The sequence below is a fragment of the Rattus rattus genome, chromosome 4 (genome assembly GCF_011064425.1).
Source record: "Rattus rattus isolate New Zealand chromosome 4, Rrattus_CSIRO_v1, whole genome shotgun sequence".
NCBI lineage: Eukaryota > Metazoa > Chordata > Mammalia > Rodentia > Muridae > Rattus > Rattus rattus.
In genome coordinates this window covers 40,751,984-40,770,823 of record NC_046157.1, presented here as the reverse complement: position 1 = coordinate 40,770,823, position 18,840 = coordinate 40,751,984, and the positions used below count along the sequence as shown (strand labels likewise).

The window sequence follows — 18,840 nt, the reverse complement described above, 5'->3', positions numbered from 1 at the left end:
GAATGAGCACACTAACCAAATTCTTCTTCTGAAGCAGGAGCAGTTGGTTGCTTTTTTTCTGCCCCTGGTCTCTCTGTGGCTGTTCCAGTAGGTTTGAGTGTTGCCTTCAGGGGTGGGGAAGTTGCCCGACTGGAGGAAATGATTCCTGCAATTCAGAACCAAAGCAGTAAGGCTTTGTAGGAGCAGCACCAAGTTTCCGATTTATTTATTCAATAAATGTTTATTAAGCGCTTCACCATGTGGCTTGGCACTATCAGGCAGACTTGGAGAGCAAGACCTGGTTCTCGATAGAGACGGATGCCTGAGCCAAGGATCTTGAAACATCACAGATATTGTGAAAGAACTACAGAAGGTCACAGAGGGGACACAAAGAGGGAGTGGTTATGTCTATGGGGAACGTGGGTATCAGCGGGAAAGAGTGTCTTCACATAAGTGCCAATAAATGAAATGGTCAGAAGGAAGAGAAAAGAACCTCAGTCTGTGAATCATATCAGGAAAACACGATTGTTGAGGGAGGAGAAGGTCCAAGGAAAAGGAGATGATAGAAGAACTTGAGTATCATTGCTATGGGTGTCATTTTAAGGTTAAAGGACTGTGAAAAGATTTCCAATAGCAAAGTAACACAAATGAACGATATTTCACTTGCCATACATTTGGTCCAGCTGTGAAAGAAGTCAGGGAGATGGCATGACCTTGCCTCGAGATGAACCGGCAGATGTGGCAGATAGCCAGAGGAAGAGGGCACAGATCCCCACTGCCTGGGGGCTAGAACAGTGCTCCTACCTCTGAGTTGCTATACCCAACCCTTTATGCTAAAGCTACTTCTCAGTCTCTAAAATGGAATTCACCCCAAGGTCCAGGCAAGACTGATTGTCTAGTAGAGTAAGAGTAGTATCGAGTGGGTTTTATTCCTCCTGGGAAAAGAAATTCTTTCTCAGCTACCAGTCAAGGACTACCTGCTAGACTTAAAGACTTCGGCTCAGTGAAAGTCAGGGAGACGGACTCCTGCTTTCCCCCTACAGATACAGAACCTTGGTCCTAGAGGGAGTGGGCCACAGGAAAATGGCAAACAAATCCAAGAGAAGTTGTGCTTTTCAGATTGGAGTCAGTTGGAAATGGGGGTAACATTTTCACCCTGTCAAGCAAAGTGGGACTGGGAGGTCTCAAGAGATCTGGAGATTGCCAAGGAATGGTGGATGTCATGTGGGAACCAAGACTGTTCATAAGCACTGTGAGAGAGAGCCTCAGAGTAGTCCCCAACATCCAGTGGATTCCTGAATCAACAGGACTGTTCCACTGAGGTGCTAGGTTTAGAAGTGAAGTCATTTTCATTAGAGGGGGTTGGTGGAACATGGAGTGCAGTGAGCTGTGGTAATCCTAGAGGTGGGATGTGGTTTATAGCTCCTCCTCAGGCTCAGCTAGAGAGGCTGGGCAGAGCTACACTTTCTGACAGAGAAGAACAGGGGATCATAAGCCAAAATGCAGGGCCAGTGAACTAGGGCTACAGACACACAGCCTCGCCCCACCAGGGGCAACTCCCTCAGGGTTGGTCTCCTGGGTTCTCACAGCACACTCAGGCAGCCCAGTGACTCATCAGTAAGACCTGAATGCAAGACCACTCATATCACAGCTGATTCACATTACAATTAATGAGAACAACCTGCTCTCCTCACGAGAACTTCACTGGATCTTGACCCAGAAAGGCCCAAGAAGCACAATCTAGAGGCTGAATCCTCCTCTAGACAGTGGGGGAAAACCTAGAGTAGTGGATCTCAACCTTCCTAATGCTGTGACCATTTCATACAGGACTTCATGTTGTGGTGACCCCAAACCATAACTGTACTTTTGCTGCTGTTATACATTGTAATGTAAATATGTTTTTCCAATATTTTTCCTAAATGGGTCATCTGACCCAGGTTGAGAACCACTGACCTTGATTCATGAAACATCCTAAAACCATTCTCATTATCTTGTTTTAAAAAAAATGACCATCTTTCCCTTCACAAAAACCCCTCTATGTATTCACCTTTCACAGCTGTCTGTAAAACTTTTATGCACTTTCAACCTACCCAGTGTTTAGAAAGTGGAGCTGTGGAAATGGAGGAAGGACAAGGACCACTCAGTTTGCTAGCAGAGTCCCTAAGTGGATGGAGATGAAGCTCTGTTTTGAACTGGATCAGTTATCACTGGTTCTTAATTCCATTCATCTATTTATTCAGTTATGCCTATCAAATTTCCTCTATAGTCTCAGCACTCAACTGAGTTCTGGAGTTTTGGAGAGAACGCACCAAGAGCTATCATTACAGAATTCACAAGCTCTGAGAGGAAGATAAAAATACAAATAGGACAAAACTGTCTGGTTCTTGTTGTACCAAAGACATATACCGAGAACCTTACAGAGTACACTAGCAGCGCTAAGGCATTTTCTGTGGGGCTAGAAGATGGATGCCCCACATACGTGAAAATGCAGGTCTGGTGGGACCATTCTATGACAGTATGAACCTAGACACGGACAGCTTGACTGCTCACATGCCTTCCCCAAGCACAAACACTGCCAATGGCAAAGAGGCAAAGTCCGTGACAGGATATCATATTTTCTACTCACTCTGAGGGGTTGGCAATGCATAGTATCCCCTGCTTCAACTCTGAAGTCATCCACCATTGAAATCCAAGTCACCTTTTCTCTAGGCCCCAAGCATGCAGAGATCTCAGAAGCCAACTAGCCTAGATATTGAGGAATGGTTTCTTTCAGTCTACCCAACTCAGAGTCAATATTTCAGTCTGCAAAGCTATGGATAACAGCATCCAGTCTTCTCAGCCAACACAAGCACGTGTCTGTCACGGATGCAGTGGCTTGTTGAGTTGGGCTAGTAAAATGCAGTCATGGAGAGAGAAAAGCGGTAAGTGAACAAACCTGCACTCCCTGGCTTTCCGGTGACATTATTCGGTGGTAAAGGCTTTCTCTGTGGAGGCACAGGTCTTGGGGACGTATGTCTATGACGTGTCCCTGGGATTAAGCCTAAAAGATATTATAAAGTCAATACTTGCAACAAAAAAACATCAGTTTGAAATAATCCTTCATAAACAGCAAAGTCGCAGTTGGATGCTAAGAGATTTTATATTTTATAGAAAAGTGCCTAGATAGAAAAGTAATATGTCTTGGGGTTCCTCTAAACTTAAACTAGTCAAATATTCATGGATAATGAATCAAATTAGCATGTGTAAATCATCTCATGGAACTTTAAGTCAAATATGTAGACACACATGTTTTGGAAGGTCATATACAGAGACTTTAACATCTTTCCCTTAAAGATGCAACAGAAACATTGATGAACATTATCACTCCCAAGTGTCTCTAGTTGGGAACCTACAAATCATTTTATCCTTTTGATTTTGAACTGTTTAGCATATCTATAATTTTTCTTTTGAGGGATATTTCACGCTGTCCCCTAACTCTAATATATAATTATAATTAAGCAACATTGAAAGTTCTCAAATAATTATATCAAAATAGCACTCATGGCAGCATTGGGAAGCACCTGTAGAGTTGAACGGTGCGAGGACTCCCAGCTAGGGGCCCTGACTAGAAGCCAATTTTACTGCTCTCTTTGCTCCCCCACCCACCACCTCTGTTGCAGAGCTCCAGTCCGATAAATGGTATGCTTTAAAACCTTGTTTGCCTAGTAGTCAAAGGAGCATGTTTTTTACAGTTTGTTTAATAAAGACTATTTTGCAGGATGGTTGGAAAAGTTAATAGTGTCTGTCACTTTACCTCAAACTTTAAGCTGTTTTTTTTTTCTTTTCTTTACTTTTCTTGGATAGGATATTCTCTTTATTTACATTTCAAATGTTGTCCCCTTTCCCCAGTTTCCACTCTGGAAACCCCCTATCCTATCCCCCCCCTTCTATGAGGGTGCTTCCCCCACCCACCCACCCACTCCCTCCTGCCTCCCAGCCCTGGCATTCCCTTACACTGGGACATCAAGCCTTCACAGGGCCAAGGGCCTCTCCTCCCATTTATACCGGACAAGGCCATCCTGTGCTACATATGCAGCTGGAGCCATGGGTTACTCCATGTGTACTCTTGTGTACTCTTTGGTTGGTGGTTGAGTCCCTGGGAGCTTTGGGGGGGTCTGGATGGTTGATATTGTTGTTCTTCCTATGGGGTTGCAAACCTCTTCTAAATTGTTATAGTTTTAAAATGTATTTCCTTCTTTGTGTTGATTTTAAATAATTGAGAATTCTCCACCCAGGAAAATACCATATCACTTTAAGTTATTTTCAAGGCTACTAGGAGGAGAGACAGTGAAGAAAGAGGTGTGAAAGATAGAGAGGGAGAGGAGAGCCTGCCTGTGTACTTGCTTGGGCAACATGCACCTAAATGCATGATAGCGTCTCTCACAGCATCCTTTTCAATAGCAGAGACTGGTTTGTCAGTGTCACATGTCTATTACATACAACTTACTCTTAATACAGGAACATAAATCAAATTATATCACAACGAATCACACAAGAGCGAAGTTTGAAAAAAAAAAAAAAAACTAAAACCCAGTAGCTTTGTACTGCTTGACCATGATGGCTCCTCAGAATATTATGGGAAGCAACCATTAGGTTAGTATCCCCCAAAGGGTTTTAAAAGAATTTAATTTGCACTTTCTTTCCCCAAAGATGGCCTGTTGGAATGTTTCTCTAGCAGCTGCCTTCCATGGCTAATGGAGCTCTCGCACACAAGAATGGCGATTTATCATTCACCATTGTGGTCACTGTGAAAATCCGAGCTGAGGTTCTAGAGGGCCCACATTTTCTGCCTTACCTAGTTTTCTTTTTTTTTTTTTTCCGGAGGTGTGGACCGAACCCAGGGCCTTGCGCTTGCTAGGCAAGCGCCCTACCACTGAGCTAAATCCCCAACCCCCCTTACCTGGTTTTCTTATGGCATGTGAGTCTACTGACGTATTTCTCCCAGTGCTTGATGGCTTAGGTGTCTGCTTGGTTCCTAGGAATGGAGACAATCAACAGGCATAATTGTGAACATTCTTTGTCATGGGCATTTGATAAGAGTTGTCCAGGAAAGGATGCATTTCTTACACAAACACTGGTACTTTTGTGCCTGTTTTATTGTCATCTTCTATTCAGACATAAAGATACTAAAAGTCCTACATCCATTGCTTCTGTTTTTCTCTGTAGAGCTGGTGCTGGGCTGTGGTTTGGGGTTTTGTCATAATTTCCCATGGCATTAATCCTGTGCTGGCTGCCTGGGAGGTATTGCTTCACCAGACAGATTTTACCAAGGGCGAATTGTCACCTTCTGCCAGTCTTTATGAGTACATTTTGTGGTTAAAAAGATAATTTCCCTCCAATTCCCCAATGCTCATAAAGAAACCTTAGAAATCCAGTGTGGTTGGGTTTATATTTTTTGAACTGGCTTTAAAAATATCCCTGTGCAGTTCTGGTCTATTAAGATTGTTGAGGCTGCAGACATGGCAACTGGAGCAGGAAGCTGAGAGCTCACATTGTCTAGGGCGAGCCCTAAACAGAGAGGGCAAACTGAAAACAGTGTGAAGATTTTAATCATAAAGTTCATCCCTATTGACATACTTCATCAATAAAGCTACCACCTATGCGTTCCAAACAGCGCTAACCAACTGGAGACCAAGCATTCAAATGCCCAAGACTGTGGGGGACACTTCCCATCCAACTGACCAGCCCTGACAGACTCTTAGCTCTCTGGAACTATAAGCCCAGATAAACCCTTTCTTCTATTTAAAAAAAAAAAGATTGTTGAGGCTACAAACTGGATCTTTACCTTTGGGGGTTGTAAAATAGTCCCGCCTTGACATAGAACACTAAGTTGCTGTTTGTAGGAAAACAGTTCAAATTTCTTTGTGTGATATTTTTCTCTCCTATCTCCCTCCAACATGGTAGTTATATCTGGCTGTTCTCCTGAGTACCTTGGATAGGCTTTGAGATGCTTCCTTAGGATGCAGGGGACCAGGGTGACTTGCCTTAGCTTTGTGTTACTGTTCTTTTGTTAAAAATTATCTTTGCTTTATACAATTTTATTTTTGAAATTAAAATATATCATTTTCCATTTCTTCCTTCCAATTGCACACTGCTAAATATGTGTGTATACATATACATTCATATATACATATATATCATATATACAGTCATATATGTGATATATATGTATGTGTATGTCTATATGTATATAACCTGCCCAGTCTAATATTACATGCATGAATATGATTTCAGGGCTGGCTATTTGGTATTAGATAACCAATTATGAGGCAGCTCTTCCCTGAGTAAGGTTATTTTTCTCACTTTCAATATTTATTAGTTGCTTGTAACTCTTTGATTAGGGTCAGGGTTGGGGCCCTGTGAGATTTCCCCCTTCCACACTGGACATGTTTGCTGGTGTTGTCCTTGTTCAGGTCTTGTTTAGGTGGCCATGTTGGTGATGCTTCATCTGATGTGAGATGATGATTCTTCTCCTTCTCCTTCTCCTCCTCCTCTTCATCCTCTTCTTCACCCCTCCTCCTCTTCATCATCCTCATCCTCCCCCTCCTCTTCTTCATCCCATTCTCCTCTTCATCCTCTTCTTCACTCTTCCCCTCTTCTTTATCATCCTCCTCCTCTTCCTCTTCTTTCTCTTCCTCTTCCTCCTCTATTTTTTTTTGAGACAGGCTCTCATTATGTAGCTTTAACTGGCTTAGAACTCACTCTGTATACTGTGCTGGTCTCAAATTCAGAGAGATTATTCACTTGCCTCTGGCTCCTGAGTGTGGAGGTTAAAGGCTAAGGCACCATTTCTGACTTTGACAGTTGTTATTAAGAACAAAAACAGGTTTTAGAATCTAAGTAGGGAATCTCATTTCAGAGACAATCATCCTATAAAAGAATCCGTGTGCTGATGGCTTGATGGTAGTTTGCATGTTAAAGATTAAAAACCATATTTATTGTGCCAGTTTGTACATTAACAAGGACAACTCGGTAATTGAATGCCAGCAACACTGATTTTACAGTTATGTTTCAGAGAGGGTAAAAAGACATCATTTAAACACATTTAATGTGCAGGCAGATACACTGATCACAGATAAAGGTTTTGCTTGTTGTAGTTTGAACGAGAATGTCTCCCATTGGCTCATGTATTCAGACACTGGGTCCCCTGTTGGTAGTGCTGTTCTGGGCAAGATCATGGAACCTTTAAGTCACAGAGCTTTGGTGGAAGAAGAATATCATTGGGGGAGGGGAAGTTTTGAGAGTTTACAACCTTGTCCTCCTTTCTGTATTCTTTGTTTCTGTGAGTGGTTGAGATGTGATCCCTCAGCTGCCCCTCTCTTGATGCCTTCCCCACCTTTATGAACACCTAGCCTTTTAGAACAGTAAGTGCTGTGAGGAACTTGATCCTTTTGATTTTTGGAGGAATGAGAAAAGACTTTGAAAATTTCTTCTAAAAGAGCTGTTGCGCCTGGGGTTCATAGTACAATGGGGTCAGGAAACTAGATCATGTGACTGATTATTCTGTAAATGACATATAGGCATAGCAAAATACTTCCATCAGTTTGGTGAGGTTTGATTTACCATAATTTCTCAAAAGTAACACAGACAGACAGACAGACAGACAGACAGACACACAGACACCCTAGAATGCCAGTACCCTAGAATGTGCTCTTTGAGTAGATCTTATAAGCCCTTCTCTAAATATTTCTGTCCTTCAAAAACAAAGTCTTTTTAATACTATCTAAGCACTCTGTATTTTTATAACTTGATTTGAGCTTCATAAAGCTTCTGTGTGAAATAGAATATCTAGGACCTACTAATGAGGAATCCTAAGGCCAGATTCAACAAGCTGCCCAAAGTCCACTGGGAGGAAATGCTGGGACTCAGAATCATATTCTCTCAGCTCCAAGCACCGAGTTCTCCTATTGGCTCCTTCTCCTTCTGTGTCCTCACGATGATTCTAAGTGACTGTAGCCTATATATTCCATCTCCTGAGAGGGCTACAGTACCACCCTATATGAGAGTTAATGACTTTGGCTAGCAAGCATTTGTCCTGTAACCATGCCTATGTCATGGGGCACTCACGGAAAATAGTTACAGGTTTTCATCAGTTCCTATAGGGCAAACACAGACCCACTAACCCCAGGGTGAGTACAGGTAAATGCCTGGAAGCAAAGAATGAGTTGGAGATTAAGGAGAAATGGGAGGGAGGGACATGGGTCAGAGCAAGTGAGGTGAGATGAAGGGAGAGAAAGGGGGAAGAAGAGTACATTAAAGCAGGGTGGTTCTCAATCTTTCTAATGCCGAGAACATTTAATGCAATTGTTATGGGTCATATGGCTAATACAATTGGGTCATATTGTGGTGACTCCCAGCCATAAAAATATTTCACTGTTACTTCATATCTACTATTATGAATCTTAATGTAAATATCTGATATGCAGGATATCTCATATATGACCACATTCCCAAGGGTGTCATAATCCACAGCTTGAGAACCATTGAGTTAGAGGACTCTAGAAATTTCCTAGTTAAAAACACAGATGGAGACAAAAGCAGCACACCATTATGTTCGCTAGTTATAAATCAGCAAGTCAACAGCACACCACACTTAAAAACTGATAGAAGATAGATAGCATTATCTGGAATTGCAAACAGTAGCCCTGGGGCTCACTGGAGAGAGCTGGAGACGGGAAATGAAGCACTGGTCTTCGATAAACCAGTAAACATGGGCAATTTAATGTTAGAGGCAGCACAGAGACAGAATGAGGAGAAAAATTTAAAAGGGAAGCCACGGTATAAGACACTGTAGAGAATGAGTCTTATAGATTGCCTACCAGACAATCTAGCCCAGCCCGTCAGCTGGATTCTTTTTTCTTAAATAGGATTATGGACAAATGCTAAAGGACTGTTGACTTTGGAGGCACCAAAACTGGAACCTCAGTGTGGCCCATCATTGCCATATGGGAGTTTTCCAGAAGTCTACAGATTTACGTAATTCATCACTTAGCAATTTCTTATCCAAGATGAAATAATGATTTTGGATATTTCTAACCATAGTAACAAAACCTTTGCAAACAAACTTGTTGATTTCCAACTGTTATCAGGGGAAATCTATTTTCAATGAATCAGTGATTCTACCCCCTGTGATAAAAAGGGGTGATATTATGGAGGACAGTCCTCTATGCTTTTGCCTCTAAATATTAGCACCTAGCTAAAAGTTCTTGAGCAGTAATCCAGCAGCCTGGAAGAGTTAGCCACATTCTAGAAAAACACGTATCTCACCCTGAAGAGTCTGGATTTTTCCTTATGAGACACACTCCATAGGGGGGCAGTAAAGTGTTGTTTCTCCATTAGGATATAGAGAGGAGTCTGAGACCATCTGTGTAGCAGAGTCTGAAAGACCGCATGCTCCATGGCAGCTCTGGAATTCTACTTGGCCTGGCATGAATGGAGCCTTCGAACAGTGATGGTTGAGCAGCTAAGCAACCTAGTAGTTGATCCTCGAAGTCAGACAAGTCTCTTCTCTAAAGTGTCGAGCAATGAACTGTACCATTTCTCATCACTTCAAATTAAAAATTTCTAATGTGTGGGAACACTTTAACTAAAATGTGACATCTATGTGTCTATGTGTGGAAATCACCAAAAGAAAAAAAAAGCAGAATAGTAGAATAAGGACCTATCCAAATTATGAGCCTTGGACTAGCATGATGGCTCAACGGACAACTGAGTTCTACATCTTAGAGCCAGATTATAGAAGGAAAGGACCAACTTCTGCAGATTGTCCTCTGATTTTCTGATTTCTGTATATGTACAAGGACATGTACTTGTACACACAAACACACACACACACACACATACACAAATAAATAAGTGTAATAACCTGTAGGCTACTTTCTAACCTTAAAATAAATAAAAACCAACCTACGCAATACAAAGCAAGTATCTACACTGGTGTTATTTAAGGGAGCATCTAGCCAAGACTAACCCTGAAGATGATGATGGGTGGATGCTGTCTGCTGACCTTACTACCTGAGATGAACAAGGACATAATTTTCAATGGAAGCTCTCAATAGGCTGACAACATAATGTAGAACAAGTCGATACATTTGGTTGGCCATCGGAAGAGGAACAAAGAATGGGGTGAAGGCACAGCACTCGCTCCACCTGTGTTTGGCAATAGTTTCTCCCCCGTAGTTACACCACAAAAAGCACTTGTCTTCTGCAAACTATTTTGGGTAAGATATTTCAAAGACGACTTATATACACAAGATGATAATGGCAGATATTGGTTCAAAAGTGGGTCTTGAGAAAAAGTCATACTGTTGTTAAGTTATAGCATGATAATGCTATTTGCTCTCTTTGGATAATACTCATTGTCCTAGAATCATGTTTATGTTAGAGGCAACAGCTCTCAAATAGAGAGAAACTTTCATTTTTCTGTTGTTATTTGCTCTGTTAATTTCTATTTTTACTTATGCATTCTTCAAGGAATCATTTGAATATTAAACCTGTGTATTTCAATTCCTCTCAAGGGGATCTGAAGGAAGATAGCACTTTTTAGAGCCAGACTATCTATGCCAATCTGAGAAATTATGCAGTTCCCACTTCCAGGTGGGAAGATTGGTACATATGGGCTCATATGGGTACTATGATGTCTCAGAAATCCATAAATCCTCTTTCATTTGGTCTGGAAAATAATTAAATATCCAGAATTCCAGGATACCATATTCCTCAAGTACAGGAAACACAGAATCTAAATGACTTTTAGACTACCTTTAAGTATTTCTTACTTGGAGCTGATTAAGCATGGCATATATACATTAAATACATTCTAATTTTATTAACAGCATTTTACATTTGTAAACACATGATTTATATTATTAGAAATATCTCAACGGAACACGATAGTTTCATTTCCCCTTGGAATAAATAAGTTGACATTTGAATTTTTATTAGGCCCACTCCAATAGCTCTAAGGAAGTTAGGACTGTTTGGTTTGATCAGAATGGTTTATAAACTTTAATAGGACTATAGCCATAGCGACCAGTTGTTAACTGTGTTAAGTCTGCTTCTTCTTATTTACAGTCCACACTGTACACTGCTAACAGATAGAGACCCTTCAGATGTTGTGATGGCCCCTGAGATTATAAAGGGGAAAACCAAGTCATCACGAAGACTGACCTAAGCATAGAAAGTAGTTTGAAATAACAGAAAACAATTATTTTTACTATTTTCATTCTGTAATTAATATTTAATCAGAATTATCTTTGAGAAACAAGACTATATATGATAGCTAATTAAGTAGACTAGGTTTAGGGAAGTGAAACTTTCTTTTCCAACATTTTTAGGAATATTTAAAGTTGATTTTTGAAATGAGTTAAAACTTGAAATTCTAATTTTACAAATATTTTCCAAAACCTATACAAAAAGAAATTGATGTGAGAATTTAACAAAATTATATGAGATGGACAGCATTTAACTTTATTACAACCAAATAAAAATACATTTGTGATTATTACCTGGTCCTACTCCATTTTTATGGGACATCCCTCTGGATTTGGTTTTATCAGGTTTTGTAGTTGTTTTGTTCAGGGCTACAACAAAGTAGGGATTAAAAACAGTTTAGATATTCTGTATTAAAAGTTTGCGGCCAAGGAAACTCATTTAGCTGAAAATCATTTAGCTAGGCAGTAAAGTAATGACAATTCACATACAAAAAAAATACATGGTCCAGAATAGAGAACGTAGACACCACACTCTGGAATGAAAGTCATAAACTTTCACGGTAAGAATGAAAATCTGAGTCTGTACTGGGATTGTCACTGGGCTCCAATATGTGTTCTATAGGAAATAAGCAAGGAGCAAGGGAACTTCTAATTCTGAGTGGAAAATATTTTACCTTGCTTCCTGTATATGCTATAAGACACATTCCAAAACAGAGTTGAAGGGATTTCAGGATTACATTATATCAAGTGAAAACTGAGACCTGAAATGCATTTAATGGCAAGGCCACTCATAAGTTGGCGATCCTTTTGTGGATATGCATAGACACTGTAATTACAATAGCCTTTGTACACATCCACTGCTGAGCACTCAGCCATGATGCAACCAACCAGGTAAACCTCTCTGTTCTCTAGACACCAAACACTGAGTGTTATTACATGCATAAGCTCTGGAGCCAGATAGTCTGTCTTTCAATTCCATTTCTGATTCCACTCAGCACCTCGGTTTCCTCAAACATACCTCTTGGCATGTGGTAAGCACTCAGTCATTGTCAACCATTACTATTTCCATATTTTACAGAAATATATTCAATCAGTCACATATTAAAAACTCCTTGATTTTTGTAACACAAAGTCACATAGAAATACCTTCTCTCTTTTTTTTTCATCTTTATTAAATTGGGTATTTCTTATTTACATTTCAATTGTTATTCCCTTTCCTGGTTTCCGGGCCAACATCCCCTAACCCTTCCCCCTCCCCTTCTGTATGGGTGTTCCCCTCCCCATCCTCCCATTACCGCCCTCCCCTCAACAATCACGTTCACTGGGGGTTCAGTCTTGACAGGACCAAGGGCTTCCCCTTCCACTGGTGCTCTTACTAGGCTATTCATTGCTCTTACCCAAAGACTATACATGAAATATCTTCTCTTGAAATAGATTTTTCGAACTAATTACCTTTAGGAATTAGAGATTATAGCCAGAATACTGGTTCTCTACATGACAAACTAGGAGTCAAAAGATTCTCAGCAGACAGGCAAAGAACAAAATCCCTAGGAAGATTAATATATTTTCATGTGGACATTTAAGATAGCTAACTTCCTGCTTCTCCCTTCCCAAGACAAACACTGCCTCTTCACCCCAAGGAACCATTGGGGACTAATGTGGAGGGAAATAATCTACCTCCCTTTCTTGGTCCAGATTATCCAACAACCTGGGACAGCCCAAATCAGCCAATTTCCAGAGAGAAAGACAACTCTTTCCATGCACACACACACACACACATGCACGCACGCACACATGCAGGGACCCACGCACACACACTCCTTAGATTCCAGCTCTGGGTCTCCTTTCCATGTGGGCACTCTGCCTCTGTGTACTTGGTTGTCTTTGGGCATCTGCTTTCAACAAGATCTGGTTGAGCGATGAGACCTTGCTTTTGTGCCTTTCTCTTCTTTAGGTTGGTATAGAAAAGGAAACCATTCCTGCAACCTCAGATGACGTCATTGTCAAACATGTATGTATTACATTGTATATTGAATATTACATATATAATATTCAAAGAATATAAGAATGCTGTTTCGTTTCCATAACATACCTGGAGATATGATCACACAAAGGTGTGATCTTTGAGAATGACTTTTGTCAGTCATTACCTTAAGAATAGCTAGCATCACAATGGAAGAGGACAAGAAGGACCAGAAAGGCGTTACAAGAACGATCTACACTGAGCAATTAGCATTTCCTTAAATTCTCAAAAGGGTAGAGTTACAGTCCCCTTCCAAACTTGGTATGAGTGAAGTGTCTCTCTCGATGCAGCAGTATAATTGTTTTATTTATATTTTTATCCTTTGAATTGTGAGCTAGAATTCCTGGAAGAAATCAGTGTCAGCAAAGAGTGATTGGCTGATTCAAATTACCATGATGTGGAGAAGCTGCAGGTCCAGAGCTTGATTAATATTGGACACCACTAGCCCCTAAATAGCCATTCCTTGCCTACCTTGTGTGTTTCCTATAACAGGTAAACCCTGAGGGCTGTATTAACTAAGAAGACCACTAGCTTGCCCCATTAAGCTAAGGATGTCACTATCAGATGGTATCTAGACTTGTAAGAGAGATTCCCTAGCTTTTTGTACTTTATTCTGCCCCTCAGATGTGCCTACTAATTTGTTTTAAAATGTCCTGATTTACAACTTTCTTTGTTCTGTTACTATAAAGCATGCATGAAACTACTTCACAAACATAATATTCCAACAAAGACTGGAATATCCTTTCCTGGATTAAGGTCACTCCGAATTTTGGCTCCAGGATAAATCATGTCTTTTATTCTTTAGAGATGAGAAATGTTTCTTTTGACGACAGAATATATCAAGTAAAACTATTCTCTTTGAAACTAAAAGCCCTCTCCGACTAAGATGAGACAATTTGTTTTTCTGAGGGCAAGAAAAAACATTTGTAATTGTCACGATAAATTTAAGGTGTGTGCAACTTATGAAGAAACCTCACCAAAATATTTTTATATTTGTTCAGTTGTACTGAGGTCCATTAAAAAAAACTTTAAGTCTTACCACATCAATGAATTAGGCCAGTCAATTATCCACAAGGACCAGAAAGTTCATGTTCCTTTTATTTCAATTTAATTGTACCTGACCCAGATCCCTCCTCTCCCAACACTTCCTTTTGGGAAATTTGGCTTTTTCTCCTCTGTAGCTTCCACAGCCTGCTGATTGCATAGGTCATCAGAGAAAGAAAAGCTTTCTTACCAGGCCTGCCATGTGGCCTTTCAGGTATTCTGGGCCTCGCAGGAGTGGTGTGTAATCTGTGTGGTGCTGAAATAGAAGAGAGACTTTATGCACATATACCAAATAACTAGTACTTGAAAGACCAGCCAATTAACCTTTGTTACCACAGGGACCAGGGACCAGGAACGAGGACACTTCACGTAGAAATAGAAAAGAACGTTATTACCTAGTTCATGCAGAAGGGATATAAGATGAATGAAACTACTAGTAGCTGTAAGGCAAAGGTACACAGAATGAGGTAGGTCATTTGTAATATTAATAATCAATCATTTACTACATGCTTGCCAAAAGTATTAATTTTATCAGGTGGTTGCTTCACACGATAAATACATAGTAACCTAGCCATCTACTAATCCAGTTAGCTACCTACACTGCCAGTCATCTACACGACCAGCCAGTCTTCTCAATGAGGATCTACTATCCTGTAGAACATTGATTTTCCAAAGAAAGTAATCTTAAGGGTTAAAAAGGAGGAAAAAGATAAAGGAAGGGAAAATTAGATAGCTAAGAAAAATAATGGTATCATGCAGTCTTTATCAATGTGTCTTTGCTTATGAACTCTGAGATTAATAAATACTCGCTGTCAGTGACTACTATACAGAAGCGTGAAAGAAAATGCACCCCGTGTCCCACCTGTCAAGGAAAAGTGAGCAAGGGATCCTAAAAGGTACTACCTCCCGGTACATGGCGCCTGTTCGTGAAGGAATGGAAACGAAGCCTTGCTGAACGAAGACATAGTGACCATTGTGGGCAAATTTGGGCGGAGATAAGGAACTGTTTGTGCTTCCTAAGGACTGAATGCATGTGCTGCTCCTGGACTCTATCAACTGCTGATAGCACACTGCAGACCACATGTATTCCTGCCACCAAATGTGACATCACTTAATGGTTTTGCTCACATCTTGACTGGATATTTATTAACCATAAATCAGCAACGTTTTGCCTGGCAGGCTTTAAAAAAATACCACCTGTGAAATAGCTTACGGGGTAGCTGTCGCTTAGAAGCTTCCAGTGTGAAGGCTTGGATGAGCAGGATTTTGCCATACAGAAGGCCAACAACAGAGGCAGACTTAGATCCTCCAGGGGCTCTCCCTGGGGCCATCCCAAGAGTACTAACCACAGTGAACACAAGTACTGCTGTTAGAAAGCCTTACCGCCCACGGAGCCAAAATTGCCTCATGATGATTTGCAAATGGTTCCCTTTGATCTTCTCTGAGAAAGGTAAAAGTGCCAGTCATTTTAACCCAGTTCTGCTTTTCATGTAAAATCCCTTTGAACATTTGATTGCTTTTGCTGAAGAGAACTAAAAGGGGATCCTGGTTCTTATTTTCCTTGTCATAGACAACACAGGAAATCTTCAAACGTTGCACAGGAAGGGGGTCAGAACGGGGTGCAGAAATACGCAGCCATGTGCCATTGCTACGTCAACACCAGGACATAAGAGCTTTTGTTCTGTTTTTTCTAGGAAGAACTTAAAGAGCTGGGATAAAATTGAACTTTAGGCTGTGAGGTACTCAGACAGCTCATCTCCCCTGAGAAAACCGCTCTAACTTTATACCTATAGAGAAAGATGGTGGAGGTTTCCATGGAACCACGTAAACAGCACTGCCATGCATTTTTAGGGGTGGCCAATAATACAAAAATTTAGAGATATTTAATATCTATTTAAAAAGTTTCTAAAAGTGTTAAAAATAAAGTATTTAAAACAACACCAAAAATAAATATACAGTGATGGCAGGCACTCTGCCTTGTTCCAAATGGAGACAAAAATCAAGAGTTGAAAGTCAAATAATCATCCTTAAAATCCCTAAAATGCCCTGGGGAAGGACATTGCTACAGTGGACGGAAGTAGTGGTGCATGGAGATTATTCAGGGTGTAAAAGATGCTTGCTGCCAAGCCTGGCTAACCGTGTGATCCCCAGAATCCATGCGGTGAAGGGAGAGGACCAACTCCATCAAGGTACCCTCTGACTTCCATGCACATACCATGGCATGGCCACAAATACTCTTCTTGGCCCCATGGACAGACAAAATAATGTAGAAACAAAAGTGGAAGACAGAAATGAACGTAAGATGTAGCACCTCGTGTAGGAATTGACTCATGGAAGCAAGGTGGCCACAGAGAAAATGTGTGGGAGTTTTACTAAGCATGTTCTGTGTGGCCCCGGGAGTACTGCTGCTGGGGGTTTGCAATGTCACAGTCTCGTGATCAGTGCTACATACACGGTTAAAGCACCACACTCGGAGCCATGATTTCGTCTCTGCCTCTAGTCTCTCTGTTGGTAAGTGTTATCTGAGGATTGGCATTAAACAAACTCCAATGTCCCACATGGACCTGAAGTATCTCAGAGCTCAGGCACAGGGTCCTGGTAACACACAGCTTGTCTCCATCAAAGCTACCCCTACTTCTAATCAGGGTTACTGGAAGGAACTAGTTTATGGGAAGCCCCAAAGATGGCTCCTCTTCTCCCCAAGATGGCTTCCTAGCTATTATTTGAAACTCTATGCAACTGCATCCTGGCTGTGCCTAAACAGAAGTTTTGAGACAAAACAAGGAAAACATAAACCCTAGAATAGCAGAGCAGATTCTCAAATCAAGAGCTACCTGGACACAAGAAAAAAATTACAGTGCATTGTACAATCCTGCTAAGACCATTGTGTTGAAGAGGTGCACTGTTCGAGCACAAGAATGCACTGCCATTTAAGACATTAGCATGATTTTCAAAGAGAAGAAAATGCCAAAGCAATGGAAGGTTGTAGCCATACAGAGCTGACTGTGTGTCATCAATGGATGAAGCTGGCAAAAGGGGCTTGAGAAGGGGAAGCAAAGTAGGAAGATGGAGAAGGTCTTCCTTGTTTATGGGATATGATAAGCAGGCTCATGAAGGCTCAGCAAGGTAAACACCACCCCAACCCCCAACCCAAAGCCCTAGGGAGTTTTAAAATTAGATATCAGCATCCTGCAGCCAACAGCCCATCTGAAGCAACAACCAAGGAAACTATGTACACAAACAGCGTTCAATTTGCCTGAGGCCCTTCGTCATCAATATGAAATCACTCTGGTTAGGACAGATCATCTGAAAGCAAAATTTCTTGATTAAAGGAAAATAAAGAAACTTTCCCTTCCAAGACTGGAGAAACAGCATTACCCTGAGTTGTCTTTGCCAGTTCAGTTGTTCGTGGAATCTTAGTTGTGAAGAGCTCTTGGGTAGACTGGTCTGTTTGTTCTAGGGAGAAAACATAGTAGGATGCTGTGCTTTAAATAACCATCATCATGAACATAACAAGGGTAAAGCAAAAAAGAACGGATAGCTCAGGCCATTCTTGATCCTTTATAGTAACCTAAAGTGAGCGCATATGTTAATGACTTATCTTTGCTGCCATATATTATTGGTGTAGTGATTATTATAAGGACTTCAACAGCAGCTTCAAGTTCAGAATCCTTTGGCTCTGATTTTTTGACTTTACAGTCCTGGGGACTGAACCCAGGGCAATATGTATGCTAGGAAAATGCCCTGCCACTGAGCAAAAGGCCCAAGATAGCGGTTTTATGAGGTCGCTGTCCTTGGATGTCCCTGATAATATCCTTGAAAATACCGTAAGTGTATTTATGTTTTATCTCTTCCCTACTCCACAATTTATATATAGAAAATGAATAGATCACATGAAAAGATGTTTATTTCAACTGTAGAAGAAATATCCTTTTATGTTCTATGTGTCAAAATCAAAATGCATGCTTACAGGCTAGAGAGATGGCTCAGTGCTTAAGAGCACTGATTACTCTTCTGGAGGTCCTGAGTTCAATTCCCAGCAACCACATGATGGCTCATAACCATCTATAATGAGAGATCTGATGCTCTCTTTTGGAGTGTCTGAAAGACAGCTACAGTGTACTTATATATAATAAATAAATAAATCCTTAAAAAAATTTAAGAATGAAATAAAATGTATGCTTACTGATATTCAGACATGTTTATCTCGGCAAAATAAGTACTACCCTTTTGTTATCCTGAAATTATTACTTCACAATGACAAAATAGATGCTACTGTTTTTTTTGTTTGTTTGTTTGTTTGTTTTTTTTTGCCACCTTAAAGGTCAAGGAAATTGCTGGTTATTGCCCATTTTTTGCCTGACCTAGTTTATTCTCATGATTCAATTTCTGGGAAGAGGTTTGTGATGGTTGTGAGGTGCTGGTTCTCTCTTCAATAACCAAGAAGCATTTAAAAAGCAGAACAAGGAGCTGGAGAGATGGCTCAGGGGTTAAGAGCACTGACTGCTCTTCCAGAGGCCCTGAGTTCAAATACCAGCAACCACA

The 18,840-nt window shown here is 40.7% G+C and overlaps 1 protein-coding gene across 1 annotated transcript in view; it reads right to left on the bottom strand.

Moving 5' to 3' along the window:
* Abi3bp (ABI family member 3 binding protein) overlaps positions 1 to 18,840 on the bottom strand; it is a 197,424-nt gene that overhangs the window by 16,994 nt on the left and 161,590 nt on the right. The window contains exons 27-32 of the mRNA XM_032900306.1: positions 17,674 to 17,751; positions 14,486 to 14,551; positions 11,523 to 11,597; positions 4,919 to 4,993; positions 2,915 to 3,019; positions 17 to 145 (exon numbers count right to left, since the gene is read on the bottom strand). Of these exons, the coding sequence (XP_032756197.1) occupies positions 17 to 145; positions 2,915 to 3,019; positions 4,919 to 4,993; positions 11,523 to 11,597; positions 14,486 to 14,551; positions 17,674 to 17,751 (528 nt within the window). The remainder of the gene's footprint in view (positions 1 to 16; positions 146 to 2,914; positions 3,020 to 4,918; positions 4,994 to 11,522; positions 11,598 to 14,485; positions 14,552 to 17,673; positions 17,752 to 18,840) is intronic.